The sequence below is a fragment of the Phasianus colchicus genome, chromosome 7 (genome assembly GCF_987193195.1).
Source record: "Phasianus colchicus chromosome 7, bPhaCol1.hap1.1, whole genome shotgun sequence".
In the NCBI taxonomy this organism is placed as follows: domain Eukaryota; kingdom Metazoa; phylum Chordata; class Aves; order Galliformes; family Phasianidae; genus Phasianus; species Phasianus colchicus.
In genome coordinates this window covers 8,593,418-8,610,299 of record NC_143442.1, presented here as the reverse complement: position 1 = coordinate 8,610,299, position 16,882 = coordinate 8,593,418, and the positions used below count along the sequence as shown (strand labels likewise).

The 16,882-nt window shown below is 49.7% G+C and overlaps 1 protein-coding gene and 1 long non-coding RNA gene across 3 annotated transcripts; one reads left to right on the top strand and one right to left on the bottom strand.

Annotated features, from left to right (window-relative positions):
* The first annotated feature begins 10,695 nt into the window (after positions 1-10,695).
* C1QL2 (complement C1q like 2) lies at positions 10,696-12,694 on the top strand. The gene is made up of 3 exons (XM_031590487.2): positions 10,696-10,816; positions 11,058-11,819; positions 11,969-12,694. Exons 2-3 carry the CDS (start codon positions 11,181-11,183, stop codon positions 12,146-12,148), a joined length of 819 nt encoding a protein of 272 aa, XP_031446347.1. The 5' UTR covers positions 10,696-10,816; positions 11,058-11,180; the 3' UTR covers positions 12,149-12,694.
* Positions 12,695-13,379: 685 nt separating this feature from the next.
* Positions 13,380-16,530, bottom strand: LOC149917208 (uncharacterized). Of its 2 annotated transcripts, XR_016467993.1 has the most exons (5): positions 16,493-16,530; positions 15,969-16,058; positions 15,334-15,448; positions 15,114-15,197; positions 13,380-14,442 (listed from the first exon to the last, which is right to left on the bottom strand). It is a non-coding gene; the product is annotated as an uncharacterized LOC149917208 (long non-coding RNA). The 2 variants fall into 2 exon arrangements; XR_016467992.1 differs by having other exon boundaries at positions 15,334-16,058.
* Between the last annotated feature and the right edge of the window lie 352 nt (positions 16,531-16,882).

The following is a 16,882-nucleotide window of genomic DNA, read 5'->3' as shown; positions in this document are numbered from 1 at the left end:
AGGATCTCAGATGAAGGTTAATTTCTGCAAATGGTATTTGGATACAATGACACTGAGAGTCCCAAACCCTTGGCCCTAATTTTCTTTCAGTCTATTGGTACACACCCCATAGCAGACACTTCTCTGCTCTTCCAAACTTGGTGATTCTATGAAGTGAACATGCGTCCATCTCAGGTCTGTTCATGAGCCTGGGCTGAAAATGGGGCTGTGCAGGGGCTGCTGACTGTGCTGCCTTGTGCTGGAACCTTTCTGATGTAGGAATGCTATTTGTTTTATTTTCAGGTCTGCATGCTGGGATGATCTGCCTCCAGGAGCATCCCTGCTGCTCTGCAAGGGGCGTTCCTGCACCCTTGCTCCCCTGTGTCCCTCTTGGCTCATCAGCAGTGGCTGGGATGCACAAACCCTCTGATCCTGGGTTTAGAAATCCAGCCTCCAGCAGTGCAGGCATGGGGTCATGGCATATCACTCACAGCTGCTTCTGCATCCCAGCAATCTGCTGATGCTAAAAAATGAATCTATCCCTTATATTTCCTTATTATTGATGGGTTATTTTAGCTATTTGTGATGTCTGCAATGACAGAGGATTCAGAAGGCATTTGATTTTGGTAGGAAAGTGGGATTATAGCTAAAACATGGATCTTAAAAGTCCCATAAATTTAGTAAACTATTCATAACGGCAACACAGCCAGTATTCAGATCCATCAGTGCCATGAAATGGATGGTAGTCGTGTTTTCGGAGTCATGCTGTGTGCCACCTCACTGTCCCACCTACACTCCAGAGACTCCATCAATCTTGTGGTGGCCAATGCCTCCTGCTCGCAGTGGCAGTGATGAATGCTGTGACCCCTGGAGAGGAAGGATCACAGCGGCTCAGTGCTTGTGTGCAGGGTAAATTACAGGCTGGGGAGTGGGAGGTGCTGGGACTGATTGAAATTAAGTAAGGAGGGAGAAGACCTGGATGTGATGTGAAGGTATTCGTTGGGCATGGGAACTTTATGGGAAATCCAAGCTACCCAGGAGCTCACCGCACAGGCTGGGAAACATGGGTTTTGCTGCCCACACAGACTGAGAGGAGATCAGGGGCTGATCCCCTGGCAGTGACTAATTATCTCTAATTAAATGACTGACGGCATTTACAACAGGGGTCAGGGAACTGATGATCCTTGGACAACCCTGGGATGAGCAGACATCAGCTGAGGACTGGGTCCCCCCTGGTTGGACAGGGCGGTGTCACCTTACTGCACAGGAGCCCAACAGTGTTCAGCAGCAAGCACAAAAACCTCTTCACCCCAGTCCAGCCTGGCTATTAATATACTGGTAACAACTCACAGCTCTGCACAGCATTACATTTCATTGGTGCTTTAGTTACAACGCTCAAGTACAGTGTGCCATCAATTTGTGCACTCCCCGTCTACAAATCAATGTAGCTAATACAATGTAGCTAAACGCATCTTCTGTTCAGTGAGCTCTCTGCTTTGCTGGCAGTGCCAATACATTAAGCCTAGAAACGCATCCGACACAACGAATTTTAATTTCATATAACACTGGGACTTTGCATGACATTAAACCGAAGGCTAGGGCACAGTGCTTTGGCAATGGCAGTGTTACAGAGTGGACAGATCTCGAGGCAGATCTAAGCAGGTGCTGCTGGAGTACCAGAAATCCTCCTCCGTGCTTCTGTGGTCGATGAGGACTTTTGCCTGATGTCACAGGCGGAATCAATAACAAACCTGGGGGATTCAATCCAGGGAGCATCCATCCCTGCACTCTGCAAATGTGCCCTCTGCTCGGGTCATGCCCGAGCTCCAGGTCGCTATTGATATTGTGGAGAGCCACAGCAATCTTCAGGAAATTTGTGATCCAGCCTTGGCATATTTGACAGATAACACTCGAAATACAAATGTCAAAACGCATTTAGATTTTCCCCCTTCCTAACTAGCCCTGGAGAAAATGCAAACCCTTCTTGACAGAATCAGTTCAGGAGCCTCCTCTAAGCCAGGCCCTGAGTGTTGGGAGAATCTGCCTCTTAAAGCCATATAGATCCATTGCTGTGGTACAAAAAAACAGTCTTCACCCTGAGGCAGAATTGCTTAAGAAAATCCTGACGTGATTAGACACAACTCTCTTCTGAGAAAAAGTAAGTACACCATTAAAGGATAACTGAGATGCTGCATAAAATTGGCGGTGTTGAAACAGCTTGATATTGCAGTCCCCAAATGCCAGTTTGGCAGGAGGGCACAGGGAAGTACCTGAATACTTGGATACAGCCCCAGTAGGTGCTATCCCATAAGCACAATGTGATCCTCCAGTGCTGCACAGGGCATAGGTGGGCTCTGGTGTGGTGAAGTTCCCAAACACAGCCATTTGGGACGTGGCTGAGTGAACAAACCCAAAGATCCTTTTTCTTTCTTTTTTTTTTTTTTTTCACTGTGTGATAAAATATTGCTTTCAGCCAACATCGATTGGCTTTGAAAGGGAGTTTTGGTGGAGTAAAGAGTAAATGAAATATTGTTTTCAAATTTCTCTAATACAGAACGATGTCAAAATTAGTCCTTTTACCATCCTAAGTAATATGGACTGCGATGTCTACAGTTGAGATTTCTGAAGGATTTTCATGATGAGATTCTAGTTTTCACTTGATGACTTTGTCAAACATTAGTGCTTTGAAAATTTCCATCTCGTGGCTGATGTGTACAGATGGTCACATAGATTTGCTCATATGTACCAATGCAAATTTTCAGCTCAAAGAAAGCAGTTACACTCGGGAATAATTTTATAGAAAAGCAGATGATTTTTCTATATTAGAGAAATTGTTTTGGGTGGAAGAAGCACCACGCTTCTAATTGTGAAGCTCTAATTTGATAGCAGAGCTCTCCAGGCCCTATTTCAAAAGTTGGATTGGGTCAAGTTCTGAGCCCTGGTAAATCACAGTCACACTGCTGAGCACCAGGAGGACTCAGCAGTGCCCAGAAGTGCAGGAATGGGATCTGAGGATGTGAGGGAACCCAGGTGGAGCTGGAAGAGGGAATGGAGAGAAGGGAGGACAGGAGGAATGAAACACAGCTCAGGTGGGGAAAATGCCACCAGCAGCAAAAAAAAAAAAAAAAAAAAAAAAAAAAAGGCAAGCAGAAATGCTGGTGAAGGTGAGGAGATAGTCCACAATGTGGTATATGACAGTCCTCCAAAAGACTGGCGCTGATCTTGAGTCTCTTGGCAGAGAAAGCTTGGGACAGGGACTCCCTCTAGGGGCTGCACAAGGACAGCTTTATGCTGGCTGCCACCCGGGGTGGCCACAACTCCAATCACCCTCCTGCTTACTGCCCCCACCCTTGTACTTTTCCTTGCCCATGAAGTGAGGGCTGTTCCTTGCCAGGGAGCATTTGAAGTCCTTTGTGTCACCCTTTGAGACAGCGGCAGCACTGGTTTGTGCAGGAAGCTGAGAAGTGTGTGATGAGTGAATGAAGAAGGGAGAGCAAAAAAGATAGTTGCGAATGGCTGGATGGTTCAGGACCTTCCTGAGTGCCAGGCCTGAGCCTCCCCATCATCACAGGTCACTGTGGGGGTGCACAATAGATATACCCATCTATGGAGAAGCAGTAGGATTTGGTGTTTTGTTATTTTGCCTGCTTGGGGGATGTGGGCTGGGAACTGGAGGAGCCCCATTTTCCCTCTGCCAAATGTGTGGTAGGAGTTGAACCAGATGACCTTTAACCTTTCCAACTCAAATGATTCTATGATTCTGTGGTGCTGGGGTGAAGCAGATGAATGGGGTGACAACATCTGAAAGGTGTCCAGCAAGATTTGCTGGAGTCCATTTATTGAGCACCTACATTTAACAACCCTCCATGAGTCCTGGGGCTATTTTAAGGTTGCATTCATGAGTGTATGGCAGAAACAGAGATGCTTCAGTGATACAGCTGTGGAAAACTACAGGATGATGTTGTGTGGGTTGTAGGCACACCAAGTAAGATGTGTGGATGGATGAAGAATATAAAAGAGGTTGAATGGGGCCCAATCAAATCATTTTACTCCTGATGTAAACCAGAGCAGAATAAGGCCATGTGGGTCTATAAATAACAAGAGATAGAGTCCAACTAAATCTATAGCATTTTCTCTGGCATTCATTTTGCATAAATTAAGACATTTCTGTAAATAAGTAGAAAACTTATTAAGCCTTACAAAGGTTAGACTGTTTCCAGTGGATTTTATGTCTGTTGCATAAATCCTCTCAGGTAATTCCATACTCTGTACAGAGATAATTTTTTATACTGTATGTTCAATTAACACTCTCATGCCATATGTGCCATATATTAAAGTGGGCAGTCTCCTGCACTCCCCAGAAATCACTGGCATCCAATTTTACTTCCTGATTCAGTCAGCATGAGCCCACTTGGGCCTCTGGGCACCTGTGTGCAAACACATGAGGCCAAGCAGCAGACCATGGCTGCCTGCAGAAGGGAGATGTTCATGTCAAGCCATTTTCATGGCACTGAGGTCCCCATGTCATCCATTTCATGCTGGATGCCTCAGGCATTACCCGAAATATTTCTGCTGCTCATGGGATATATTCTCTATAAGTGTTAACATTTGCATTAATAAGCCTGTATTCAAAGAATTACCTTGGTTTCCAGATATTCTGAATGTCCTCCGAATTGCTGGAAAGAAGATGGTCCACTTTATGGTAATAAACAGTAATTATAAATACATTTAATAGAAAATGAAGCTGTAATTGATTGCAAACACTCCGCATTTATAAGCAGCATTCACTGGTGCTAAGTCTTGGTTCACATTTTGCTGTCCCAAGTGCCGTGCAAACTGAGCTGAGCCTGAAAGTGCTCCTCCTTGTGCCTCTGCACATCACAGCTCTGCACAATAAGATCGAGATTCATTGCTCACCACAACCAGTGCCATGATTTAGCACTTTTTAAAATGGGCTTACTTGGCAGGGACAGTACAAAATGTACACATTTTCAGTTCCTGCGCCTTGCAGACTCGAAGTTGATGTCTTTTACACATTCACTTCACATAACTATATCCTTGCCATTTTTCCTTCCTTTGGACAGAGCTCTTGGCTTTCAGACAATTCCTGCAGACCCTGTAGCAGTTGTGTCACCACAAGATGTGTCATTCATACTGGAAGCAGTCAGGTTTGAAAACCAAAGAACCGCCTGACTTGCATCCTAGGTGGCACAGACAGCGAGTGAGCAGGCAGCAAGGGGCATGCAGACAGATGATGTCTTTTAGCCTCCAGCAAGGCTTAATGTGGTTAAATCGAGATGCAGCTACGACTCTTGATGATGCCAGGAATCCGATACTTCACTTATTTGCAGCTCCTCGGGAAGAAGTGGTTGCCTTGTTTTGTGATAAAAGGGGTTTGCAGAGTGAATACTTTCCTTTTCCTGAATGCTTCAACGTGAAGTTCAATATGGAAGGAGCTGTCATTTTTGTATTTTTTTATGACAAGGTTGTGAAGCACTGGCATAGATTGTCCAGAGAGGTAGTGGATGTCCCATACCTGGAGACACCTGAGGTCAGGTTGGATGAGCCTCTCAGCACCTGATGGAGCTGTAGGTGTCCCTGTTCATTGCAGTGGAGTTGGACCAGGTGGCCTTTAGGGGTCCCTTCCAACTCAAACAATTCTATGAAAACACCAGCAATAAAGGAAAGTGGAATGGTCTGAGGTTACCCAGCTTCACAAGGACAGGAAAGCAAGGTAGCAGCTGTCAAGCATGTGAAAGTCTGCCACGAGAAGGAAGGGAATCACCTGTGCTGTCTCTCCATAACAGATAAGACAAGGAATTAGAGGTTGAGCTGCAGTGGAGAAATTAAGATCAAACATTGTGAAATGGCTTTTTGAGGGAGGACAGATGGTTTAGGGAAGTTGTGGAGTTTCCATCCCTGCAGAGATTCCTATGTGTTAGTCATTGATTATGCCCACAGCAGTGATAGTGTGGAGTACCCACCTCTAGAGATGTCATGACCTTCTGCTGCCGTGAATTACAAGAGGGATGCCTTGTAGACAAGGCAGGACTGAAAAATCAGGCCCATGTATAGATCTTGGGCATAGGATCACTCAGAAGCACACCTGAAACTAGGAGTTTGCTTCCAATTAGTCTTGTTGCTGTCTTTTTGGATAAATAGTGTCATTGCTATCACCAGTGCATTGAGGACACATTCTCAGAAAGGACTGGGGGTGTTATTTGAAGTCAGACCTGTAGCATTAATCCTTGTGTTGATGAAGATACATAGCCAGACATCCACGAGGTTACCTTTCCTGCCTAACACGAGCTGAACTTGATGGATTTAACACTTGTTTCAGCCACAGCATGTTCACAAGTCTCAGCAGGCCCCGGACCTACCACGTAACTTGGACACTTCTGGTTCAGAGAAGCACATTAACTCACCCCAGGCTTATCTTCCACACCACGCAGGGCACGGAGGATGCTCGCTGCCCTTGCAGCAAGGTGACCAGCCGCTCCTTCTGTCATTGCCTCTCCTTCTTCCTCGCCTCTGTGGTCTGCAATTGGCTCTGTTCACTCGATGAGAGATGGCTGGAGGTGAGCACTTTAGGAAGGCTCTCCTCCTCCTTCCACCTGTTTTTCATTCCTTGACTCACTGGCTTTAAGCTGTAAGCGGTGACGTGACAGCTGAGTCATGGGCGCGCCACCTGGATGCTGTCAGCATCAATCTCTCTTATAAGGATCATAGAGGAGCAAAACAGAAAAGACCGTTTGGGCTTTGCATCCATCTTCCTGCCAGCAGGGACGGAGCCCTGCAGTGCAGTCACTGGCTCTGCCCAACCTCGCCCTCTGAACCCCAAACACTGCAGCCTCCACTGCTCTCCCCCAGGAAACACACCACAATCTAATAAACCTCATCGCTGAGGAGATCTCTGCTTTTCCATGGTTGTGGTTTAGTCTACATTTGGCTTATGTGAACAAAGAACTTCCTGCTGATATCCACACAGGAGATTTGTATTTTTCTTTTCTGGCAAAAGAATTCACTCAAGTGCAAAACTGGATCTAAAATGTTTTGTTTGTGTTTTGCGTAACAGTTTTAGGAGTCTCCCTGCTGCATTGTTGTACAGAGCAGATGAAAAAAAGATGCAGTCCTATGCCCTGGAGAGCTTACACTTCTCATTTAAGCGAGATACAGTGACTGAGAGTGACAAGTAACGAGACGGCAGGACACGAGTCATACGAGAAAGGTCAGAATGCTTCTAAATAAAGCCCATTGTCATGCTTTTAATTTGTTCATTTTGGATCAATCATCATTGGTGACTACCAATTGTCCCAATATGTAGGGACAATTTTACCACGTTATAATCAAACCTTCTTTAAGTCTTACGGAGCCATCTTTGTCAATCTTTCTCTTGGGTTAACCAGGCTTTTTCAAAAATAACCACCTCTGTTAGCCTGGTTATTGATGCCTGAGCATCCCAAAGGCATATGCCCCAACATGCTTAGCTTTGACTCTCCGACCATCACATCTCCCTCTTTATGCTACCTGATTAACAAAGGGATGCATTTAATTTTTGAGGCATGTATGGTAAAATTGATCATGGCTGCGATGCCACAGATGTCTGCTCAATGCCATCTGTCACACCTGCAGATTTGGCTATTATTCCTTCCTGATTTTATTCTTGTCTTTGTCTTGAGGGGATGAATTCTCCCTGGTACCTGACTGCAGGTTTAGTTGACTCCCAGAGGGAAGCCCAAATGCACTTCAGAAGTGTTTATAATGTTTGTCTTTCATCCTGGTTAAACCAGCTGCCCTTGCACATCAAATCCCCGCAGCAATTTTTCCCTTCACAGAATAGAAATAATTAGCCTAATTGTTGGGTGTGGAAACATTGCTAAATGAAGATAAGGGATATGCATAACAGGGCTGATTTTAGCTCTCTGACCTTCCAGCCTCCCCATTCCCTCTTCAGAAGTCACAGAGGTTGAGGCATTGCAGAGGGCTCATGAGACGAACGATGGTGCTCATCAGGAGACTCTGCCAAGCGTTTGGTCCTCATCCACACTGACCAAATGTGCACGTGTTACATTCAGAAGGCACAGGAAGGATCTCTGCCTCCTGCTAGATATCCAAATTTCCTGATATCCAACTGCCTGCTAAAATGTCAGTCTTCACCGCTTGGAGTTAATCCGATGTTTAACAGAAATGTGCTTTCATCATTTGTATGTTGTACGGAAGGCCCCAGCTCAATTACAGAAACAGATGCTTGGTTGTATCGCCAGTGCGGAGTTATCCCAGCAGTCACACTGGAAAAGCGTTAGTTATCCAAGGAGACAAATTGAACAAGACAAATCTAGGGCCAACCTGCTTCTCCTCGAGCAGTTTGTGAGAGCACACTGAGAAGCAGAGGGTTGGGGAAGGAGGGCAGGATTCACCCTCACTCTGAGAGCCTGCTCTGGGGATGGGTACCGGGAGCTCCCATAAGGGTTCCTCCACATTCAGTCCTGCCAGAAACCCCAGGGTCAAAACCAAGAGAGTGATGTTCGTGGGGTGGCAGGTGATAGATAAGCTTATTCATGTCATCAAGCAGAAACAATTAGTATCTTCATATTCTATATGCTGTGAATGGAAATCATATCACCTAGTTTTAGTGAGATCTGAGCACTTTAGCATCAGGAGTGCATATGTTATGTGTTACCAGCTGTTGAATGCAAAGTTTCAGGTAGTTTATTCCGTCAGTAATAAAAACCTGTGAGTCTTGTGATATGAGAAAGGGGTAGAACAAAGCACTTCGGGGGCTCAGATGGCAATGCCACCCAAAACTTTCATCAATCATGGCCAAAGAAAGCCAGCTGCTGGGGTGAGGACATGAACCCAATGAAGCAGCAGCCCCGATCTCCAGATCAGAGTGCTTTAACCCAGAGCCCCAGATATATCACAGCATGGGATCGGTGGGAGCAGCCACCTCACCACCACAGGGCTACCTTGGGGGCATCCGCTGCGTTAGGGCTGAAACACGGATCCTTCTGGAGACAATGCTGAAATCACTCTGTTTACCTTAAAGCAATCTGACAGAGGGATTAACGAGGCGCTCCATCCCTCTCACTGCATTACAGAGCAGTGATTAAATTATTCCTAACCAAAACTGCTGGAATCGGACACCTCAGCGCCGATATCTCTGTAATCTCCTCTGCCTGCTTGTTCGAGCATTTAACTTCCCTTATTAAGAACTGTTCTGCTGGAAGTTGGAGCACACTTCTGCTTCTGCCTGTGCTGATCCATGGGCACAGCAGACGCTGCTCTACAAATTACTGTGGCTTTGCAGAGGGACCTGTGAGCTCCACTCGGAATAAAGTTCCCAGCACTGGCCACCTCATTAGAGGAGGGAGCCGATGGAAACGGGGAAGTTGCACCAGAGCCCAAATAATACGGGCACTTAATTATTCAGAAAAAGGTTTAGCAAAGCAACGGTGTGGTGGCTGCTTTTGGAAAACAGGAGATTAGAGATGATGTGGTGAGGGCTGCAGAGAGAGGGGGGGATAGGGAGGACTCACATACACAGGGAGAGCTAAGCTAGTGACAAATTCCTGAACAATAGGGAAATTAGCACATGCGTAAGTAGGGATGATCAACAAAGTGGCATCATTTATTTGCAGATGTATTTGTATTTAATGCAGCTAATATATGGAAAATTATACTAGGGCTGAAACAGAAACAGTGATTAGAAATCATGTTATGAGGCTTTGGACAAATTGCACATTACAAGGCTTTGGATAATAACACTGCAGGATGCAACTGTTAATTCAGAAGAGAGGAAGAGGATTTACAGCTTTGTCACAACTTTACCTCTTGAAACACTCAGCGGCATTGTGCTGAGTAATAGACACCCTTACTCCAGTGTGACTACCAGTACGACGCACAGGGAAAGGCTTTGCATTTATGGGATTAATTCTCCTCCCAGCTTTACATACATAGACATGAAAGATTCAGACAGTTCTGGAGGGCCTGGGCTGAATCCTGACCCGAGCAGCAGTGCAGCGAAACCTGAGTGACTCCAGAATAACACCGGAGCAAGTGAGACACGATTCTCAGGTGCATGCCTGCTGGGAGAGCCCTGCTGTCCCCTCTTTAACTCCAAGGATAGCCCACAGAAGGGTCCCAGGGCTGTGTACAGCTGTGCAGTACCCATTCGGAACTCCTCCATCTCCCACCCAAGTGCAGAGATCTCCCTGGACCTCGCACGGTCCATGTGCCCCCACCCCAGCCCTGCTGCTGGGCACAATGTATACTCCGGGGGCAGATCCCTGGAAGAACACAACGCTGCGAGAGCTCCGGCTGCACTACCACCACTTAACCGGAACATCAAAGGCAACGAATTACAATTTATGGGATGGGGGGAGGAATAAAAAAAATAAAAATTTCACGAGCGCTTGGTTTGGAGCCAACACACAAAGGGAAACCCACACAACGTGAATTCTGTGGAAGGTATTTCCTCGCAACGCCGCTCTCCCACCTGGCAGCCGGAGGGGGGGGGGCTGAGCTGGAAGGGGCGTGCGGTGCCGCCGCGCTGCTCTCCGCTACTCTCCGCGCGGCTCTGCACGGCCGCGGCCGGACGGGAGGAGCAGCGGGAGCCGAGGGGACGATGTCACCGCGCGTAAGACGGCCGCTTGTTGGCTGCGCCTGAGAATCCCCGAATCGCGCCGCGAGGGGCGGGCGGGACGGGACGGGCGAGAGAGGGATTCGGGGGGATCGGGGGGGCATCGGGTAACGTCCCGCCGCCCCTCCCCTGCATCGGCCCGCCCCACGCGGGGGCAGCTGACCGCACGCGGCCCCGGCGAAAGGCGCTGCCCCGCAGGTGGGTCCGCTCCGCTCCCCCCCGCACGTCGGGGCGGCGACGAGCGACGAGGGGCGGCCGTTCCGCGACGCCCCCGCTCCGGCCCTGCCCCGCCGGGCGCCCCGGACTCCGCGCCCCCTCGGAAGGAACGGAGCGGAGCGGAGCGGGGCGGCGGCTCTCGGAATGGCGGGGCGAGCGGGCTGAGCGGGGAGGCGCCGGCGGCGGGGGGCTCACCGCCTTCTCTCGCCGTCCCCCCCCGCAGGGAGCGGCCGGTCCCCGCGCCACCATTACCTCGCACGGAGGCAAGGAGGACCTGCTCGCTCTCGCCGCCCGGCTCTGGCAGCGGAGGAGGCGGCTGCTGGCCGCCGCCGGGCTCGCCCTGGCCATGGCCGTCGCTCTGCTCGTCGCCGTGCCCCTGCTGCTGCTGCAGGCGCCCGCCGAGAGCGGTGCCCACTACGAGATGATGGGCACCTGCCGCATGATCTGCGACCCCTACAGCGGCGCCCGCCCGCCCGGCCCCGGCAGCACCGCCGCCGTGGAGGCCCTGCAGGACCTGGGGGCCAACCCCCCGCCGCCCTTCGCGCAGGGACCCAAGGGGGAGCCGGGCCGGCCGGGCAAGCCGGGACCCCGCGGCCCCCCCGGGGAGCCGGGCCCGCCGGGCCCTCGGGGGCCGCCGGGGGAGCGGGGGGACGCGGGGAAGCCGGGGCTGCCGGGGCTGCCGCTGGCGGGGACGGGCGGCGGCGGCAGCGGCGGCGGAGCGGCGGCGGGCGGCGAGGCGGCGGGCGGGCTGAGCGCTGCCTTCGGGGGGCCGCGCATCGCCTTCTACGTGGGGCTGAAGAGCCCCCACGAGGGCTACGAGGTGCTCAAGTTCGACGACGTGGTGACCAACCTGGGCAATCACTACGAGCCGGCCAGCGGCAAGTTCACCTGCCAGGTGCGCGGCATCTACTTCTTCACCTACCACATCCTCATGCGGGGCGGCGACGGCACCAGCATGTGGGCCGACCTCTGCAAGAACGGGCAGGTGGGTGCTCGCGTCCCGGCCCCGCCGCGCTCTCACCGAGCGGCCCCCGCCGTCGGAGCCGGCGCGCACCGACGACCGCGATCGCGGGGAGGGGGAAGCGGGCGGGGAGCGGTGCAGGCACGGATGGGGCTGACAGGGCTGTGCCGCAGGTGCGGGCCAGCGCCATCGCGCAGGACGCCGACCAGAACTACGACTACGCCAGCAACAGCGTGGTGCTGCACCTGGACTCCGGCGACGAGGTGTACGTCAAGCTGGACGGAGGCAAGGCGCACGGGGGCAACAACAATAAGTACAGCACTTTCTCTGGCTTTCTTTTATACCCCGATTAAAGCGCGGTGAGCGACGTGGCCCAGCCGATCCCGCGTTTCCCCTCTGACCCCCGCTGTGCCGCGGTTCCCTGCTGCTCTCCGCGGGTCACTTCAGCTTCGTTATCGGTTTCTATGTTTTTCTTTTTTTCTTTTCCCGTGGAAACAAAATACATGTGGACAACGCGACCCCTCCCTGGCTGCCCCCTTTTCCTGAGCCCCGTCCTCATGTCAGTGTTCTGTGTCACACCAGGAACCCAAGCGGTTCCTGCGCTGTATCAGAGATTCAGAGTTCAGCCTGTGCCATACACAGCATTTGAACTGCTCGAATATTATTTTTTTGGTCAATGAATAATAACTACAATGATGAATTTTCAGATGGATTATTCATGATGTGGCACTGGACCATATTTTTTCCTCTGCTGCTTCATTTGTATGGGGTCAAATGTAAACTTTTCTGTGCAATGCGATGCTCGTGTGAACGATGATGTCACTAACGTCAAACCTGTTCCTGTCTGCGAAAGAATTCAGTCGTTGACCACACTCACCAAAATATCACATTAAATTATGTTTTTAGACAATGGCTTCTCGCTGTGTGTCTCTTCTGGTGCTGCAGAGAAGCCCTGTGCTGGTGGCAGGGGGTGGGAGGTGTTGCTTCAGCCCTTTAGGTTTTCAGTGACATTAAAAGTTCAGATGGGACACCTTATCTAGGACATGATTGGGGCTCAAGAGGTCTGGAAAGAAGCAGGAAGAGGAAAAAGCCCTTTGCCTTTATGTGGTTTTGTAAAGAAGGCACAGCATCAGCAAGGGGTGGAGATAGGTGTGCAGAGTGGATCTCCTGAACATCCATGGGACAGAGCCTGACCCAGAGGTGCTGAAGAACACAAAAATAATTTTGTCAGCAGTGAAACCTGTTTTCCAGTACTGTGGCAGACAAGTGCAGAAGTGTGTGGGGACAGAGGTGAGCCCCTACAGCTCAGTGCAGATGTGGGGCTGAGCTCCAGCTGGCAGTCGGCTCCAGGACAGGGACAAGAGAAGCTCAATGGGACCCAATTCACACCACTTACCTTTGTGAATGTCAGGCACAGTGTGTTTTTGTAAGTGTGTGTGATGGTGTGCATAGCCCTGAGCTCTTCCATGAGCAATGGGTGAACTGCTCTGTTTGGGTAAAATGGGATTTCTTGACTGCGAGGGAGTTAATTGAGTTACAGAAGCTGGTTCTCTGTCTGCTCTCACTTTCACCAACTGCAGCATCCCTGTGCAGACTCACATCTGGGATGGGCTCACTCCAGCCCCACACTAGGCAGCCCAGTGATGGCTGTGCTCTCACTGTCCCCTATCAGCCCTTGGTGGGATGTGTCCCCTCATTGGCCGTGCAGAGGGCCACAGTGTGCCCTGTTCCAGGAGGGAGAAGGCAGTTCCCGCCTTCATCCCATCCTCCAGCCTCGCCTGGCCAAGGGGAGCAGAGTTCATAACCAGGTACATGCGTTCAACAATTATCAATCTCCAACGCCTTGTCGATTTGTACCATTTAGAATATGATTAAAAGCAGTGTCTCAGACCCAAATGAAGTATAATTGCTATGGATCCCCAATTCCCTCCGGATCTGTAATCCTTTTTGACTATTCCTCCCCCCCTCTCTCAACGAAATGGAGCTTAGACACAAAGCCCTCGGTTTAAATTTCAAAAAATTAAAATTGACATGCAGCAGCATTAGCAGGAGCCAGGAGGAATTCTAAGGAGGTGCCTGGGCTCCGCTTTATCCTTTGCATTAAGAAGCAATTTGTACTTCTAACAAAGACCCAACTGTTCCCCCTTGGCAAAAGGGCAATGAAGATGCCTTGCAAGGGAATTGCTGTTCACAATACTTAAACAAATTTGAATCTTAGATTTTTAAATCTGTATTCCCCGGTGGAGCCCGCTCCTTGCAATTCTAATGCGGGGCTGGTGGTGTGTGCCTGCCAAGGTGTCAGTAGCTAAGCAGATGATGGATTGATGAGGCAATGGGAAGACACAGGCTCGTGGTGGCGGTTTGCCCCGACAGTGATCTATGTATCTGCACATTATCAATGTCATGAGGAGCCTCGAACCACCCTTGCTAGATGTCTCATTTTCCACTTATCTCTTATGTACTAATTATCGGGCTGGATTATTCCCTGGGATAGAAACAAAAAAAATGCTCCTTGCCACTCCACTGACAGTTTACACAATCGATGGAAGGATCGTCTCCTGGCTGCTCGTGTGATTTTCTGCTCCTCTCCTTCTGGCTCTGAGCTCTGAGTTGGCGCTGGGGGGTGTGGGAGCTGTTCCCACCATGGCTGTTGGGACAGAGTCCTCCTGATGGCACCTTGGGGTGCAGGTTGTTTGTTTCCCCCCCCCCCCCCCCCCAGCTTCACCCATAGAATTATAGAATCATTATGGCTGGAAAAGACCTGCAAGATCACCTGGTTCAACCCCAACCTCAACCCATCCCCACCATACCTACTGGCTACGTCCCTCAGTGCCACATCTCTACGGTTCTTGAACACCTCCAGGGACAGTGACTCCCCCACCTCCCTGGGCAGCCTGCTCCAGTGTCTTAACACTCCTCCTGAGAAGAATTTTTTTCTTAATATTCTACCTGAACCTCCCTGGCATAACTTGGGGCCCTTACCTCTCATTTTGTAACCAGCTGTGTACTCGAAATAATGATAAAAGCAGTTCAGATAATATTAAAAAAGTAGGTATCTGTGCCCTCACAGCAACACATTGCAGCAACAAATCCTGGATCTTTGTACCCTTGGCGGGAATCCTTTACCCTGCCCATGAGCTGGGGAAGGGAAGGTTTCCCCAGATTCCTCCTCCTCCTCTTGCAGAGCAGAATGGGAGAGCCCCTGATCCAGCTCCTCTTTCCTCCTGTTTGCTGGTGCTGCTTTTTGTGCCTTCTGGCTTTACACACACATGTACTGAGCCACAAATTGCTCTCAGGCTTCCCACTGTTGGAACTCACCGTGGCCATTTTTCTTGGTGATTTAATGCTTGCTCATCTCCTTGCTTGTCTCCTTCAGGGTTTCCAGTGCCTGATGGGCTCAATCTGTGAGTACACAAAGCAGGGAGGCTGGGTTTGTTGAGCCCTTGCACAGCCTCTTTCTTTTCACACATTAAAGAAGTCTGTGTAGGACTAATACAAAACAGCATGTAAATCTATTTATTATGTTCCTAGTAAATACCTTTTTTTTCTCAGCAACACGTGACATTTTTTCCCCTTGCTCTTATTGGATTGAACTCTGGGAAGAATTCCAGCTAAGATCCCATGTCTCTGTATTGTCTCTGGGATAAAGGAGCCTGTCAGAATGAAATAAAGACTAACTGCATCTTCTCTGACTTTGAGGCTCCAAAGGGTTTGGGCCTTTCTGCTGTATGGAGATGGGGAAGATTGATGATGGGAGATGAATGGCAGGCACGTGGGCACTGGCACAGTGGTGAGAGCCTCCTCTGAAGTTGTTCCGTATCTGAGCTCCAAGATATGCAGCTTCATGGAAAGCTATGGTTACTGTGCCAACACGGTCTACTTCTCTCAGTGAGATCTGTTTCTCCAGGCCAGGGCTATGCTGATTCAGATTTGTGTTCCTTGGTCACCTCTCAGTTTTCTCTGGAGGTCACCACACTCCCCCCTGTGAGCCAGAGGAACTGATGCAAGGCTCTATCCTGATCCTCTTGGGCAGCTTTTTCGTCACTGGCCATCAAGGTATTGTGAGGTGGCCAGTAGAGGGCAATGCTGGTTGCCTGCAAACACCCTGTGCGATTTGGTAGCCTAGACTTGAATACCTATTGTAATGCCCTATCTGGAGTACTATGTCCAGACCTGGGGCTCTCAGCACAGGAGGGATGAGGGGCTGTTTGATCAGGCTCAGAGAAGGACCAGAAAGATGATCAGAGGGCTGGAGCACCATTCCTATAAACAGAGGAGAAGGGAGGTGAGCTTCTTCAGCATGGAAAAGAGAAAGCTCAATAGAGATCTCATTGTGGCCTCCTAGTACTTGAGGGGAGCTTACGAACAGGAGGAAAACTAGTTTTTTTGTCTGTTTGTTTTTTTAAATCTCATAGTGATAAGACAAGGGGGAATGGCTTTGAACTAAAAAACAAGAGATTCAGGTTAGATGTGGGGAAGAAACTTTTTAATCAGAGGGTGGTGAGGCACTGGCACAGGCTGCCCAGAGAGCTGTGGTGCCCCATCCCTAGCAGTGCTCAAAGTTGGGTTGGATGGGGCCCCAGGCAGCCTAAGCTAGTGAGTGGCTAGAGGAAAAGGTAATGGCAGACAGCCAGTTCTAAATTACTCAAAAAAGGGTGATAGTCACAATCCAGTTAAAGAAAGAAAGATTTACTTACCCATCCCAAGGATCAGCACTTACTAAACACTCCAAAAGAAAAGATCTCCAGGTATGTATCCTTTCCTTGTGGCAGACAGCCCTTAAATGAGGCTTAGGAAGGGGTGGAACCTGATTCCATCCCTTCTGGTTGCACAGGTGGAAGCAATTCACCTGTGCTCCCAGGGCTGGCTGCATCCCTTTACCAGGTGCTCCATCATTGGTTCAGGCCCTGACTTAGCAATTCCCATACAGTGGCAATCAGCCCACAGCAGGAAGTTGGATTGAGTGGGCTTTAAGGTCCCTTCCAACCCAACCATTCTATGATTTCCTGATTGTGTTTTCTCTCTCCATGTTCAAGCTAGAGCCTTTGGGTGCTTAAGGTCACAAACTGAAGGAGCTGACTGCTATA

Coding starts and splice junctions, on each gene's coding strand:
- C1QL2 (XM_031590487.2), top strand. CDS start 11,181: ATGGCCGTCGCTCTGCTCGTCGCCGTGCCCCTGCTGCTGCTGCAGGCG. Junction 11,820..11,968: donor ACCTCTGCAAGAACGGGCAG/GTGGGTGCTCGC, acceptor GCTGTGCCGCAG/GTGCGGGCCAGCGCCATCGC.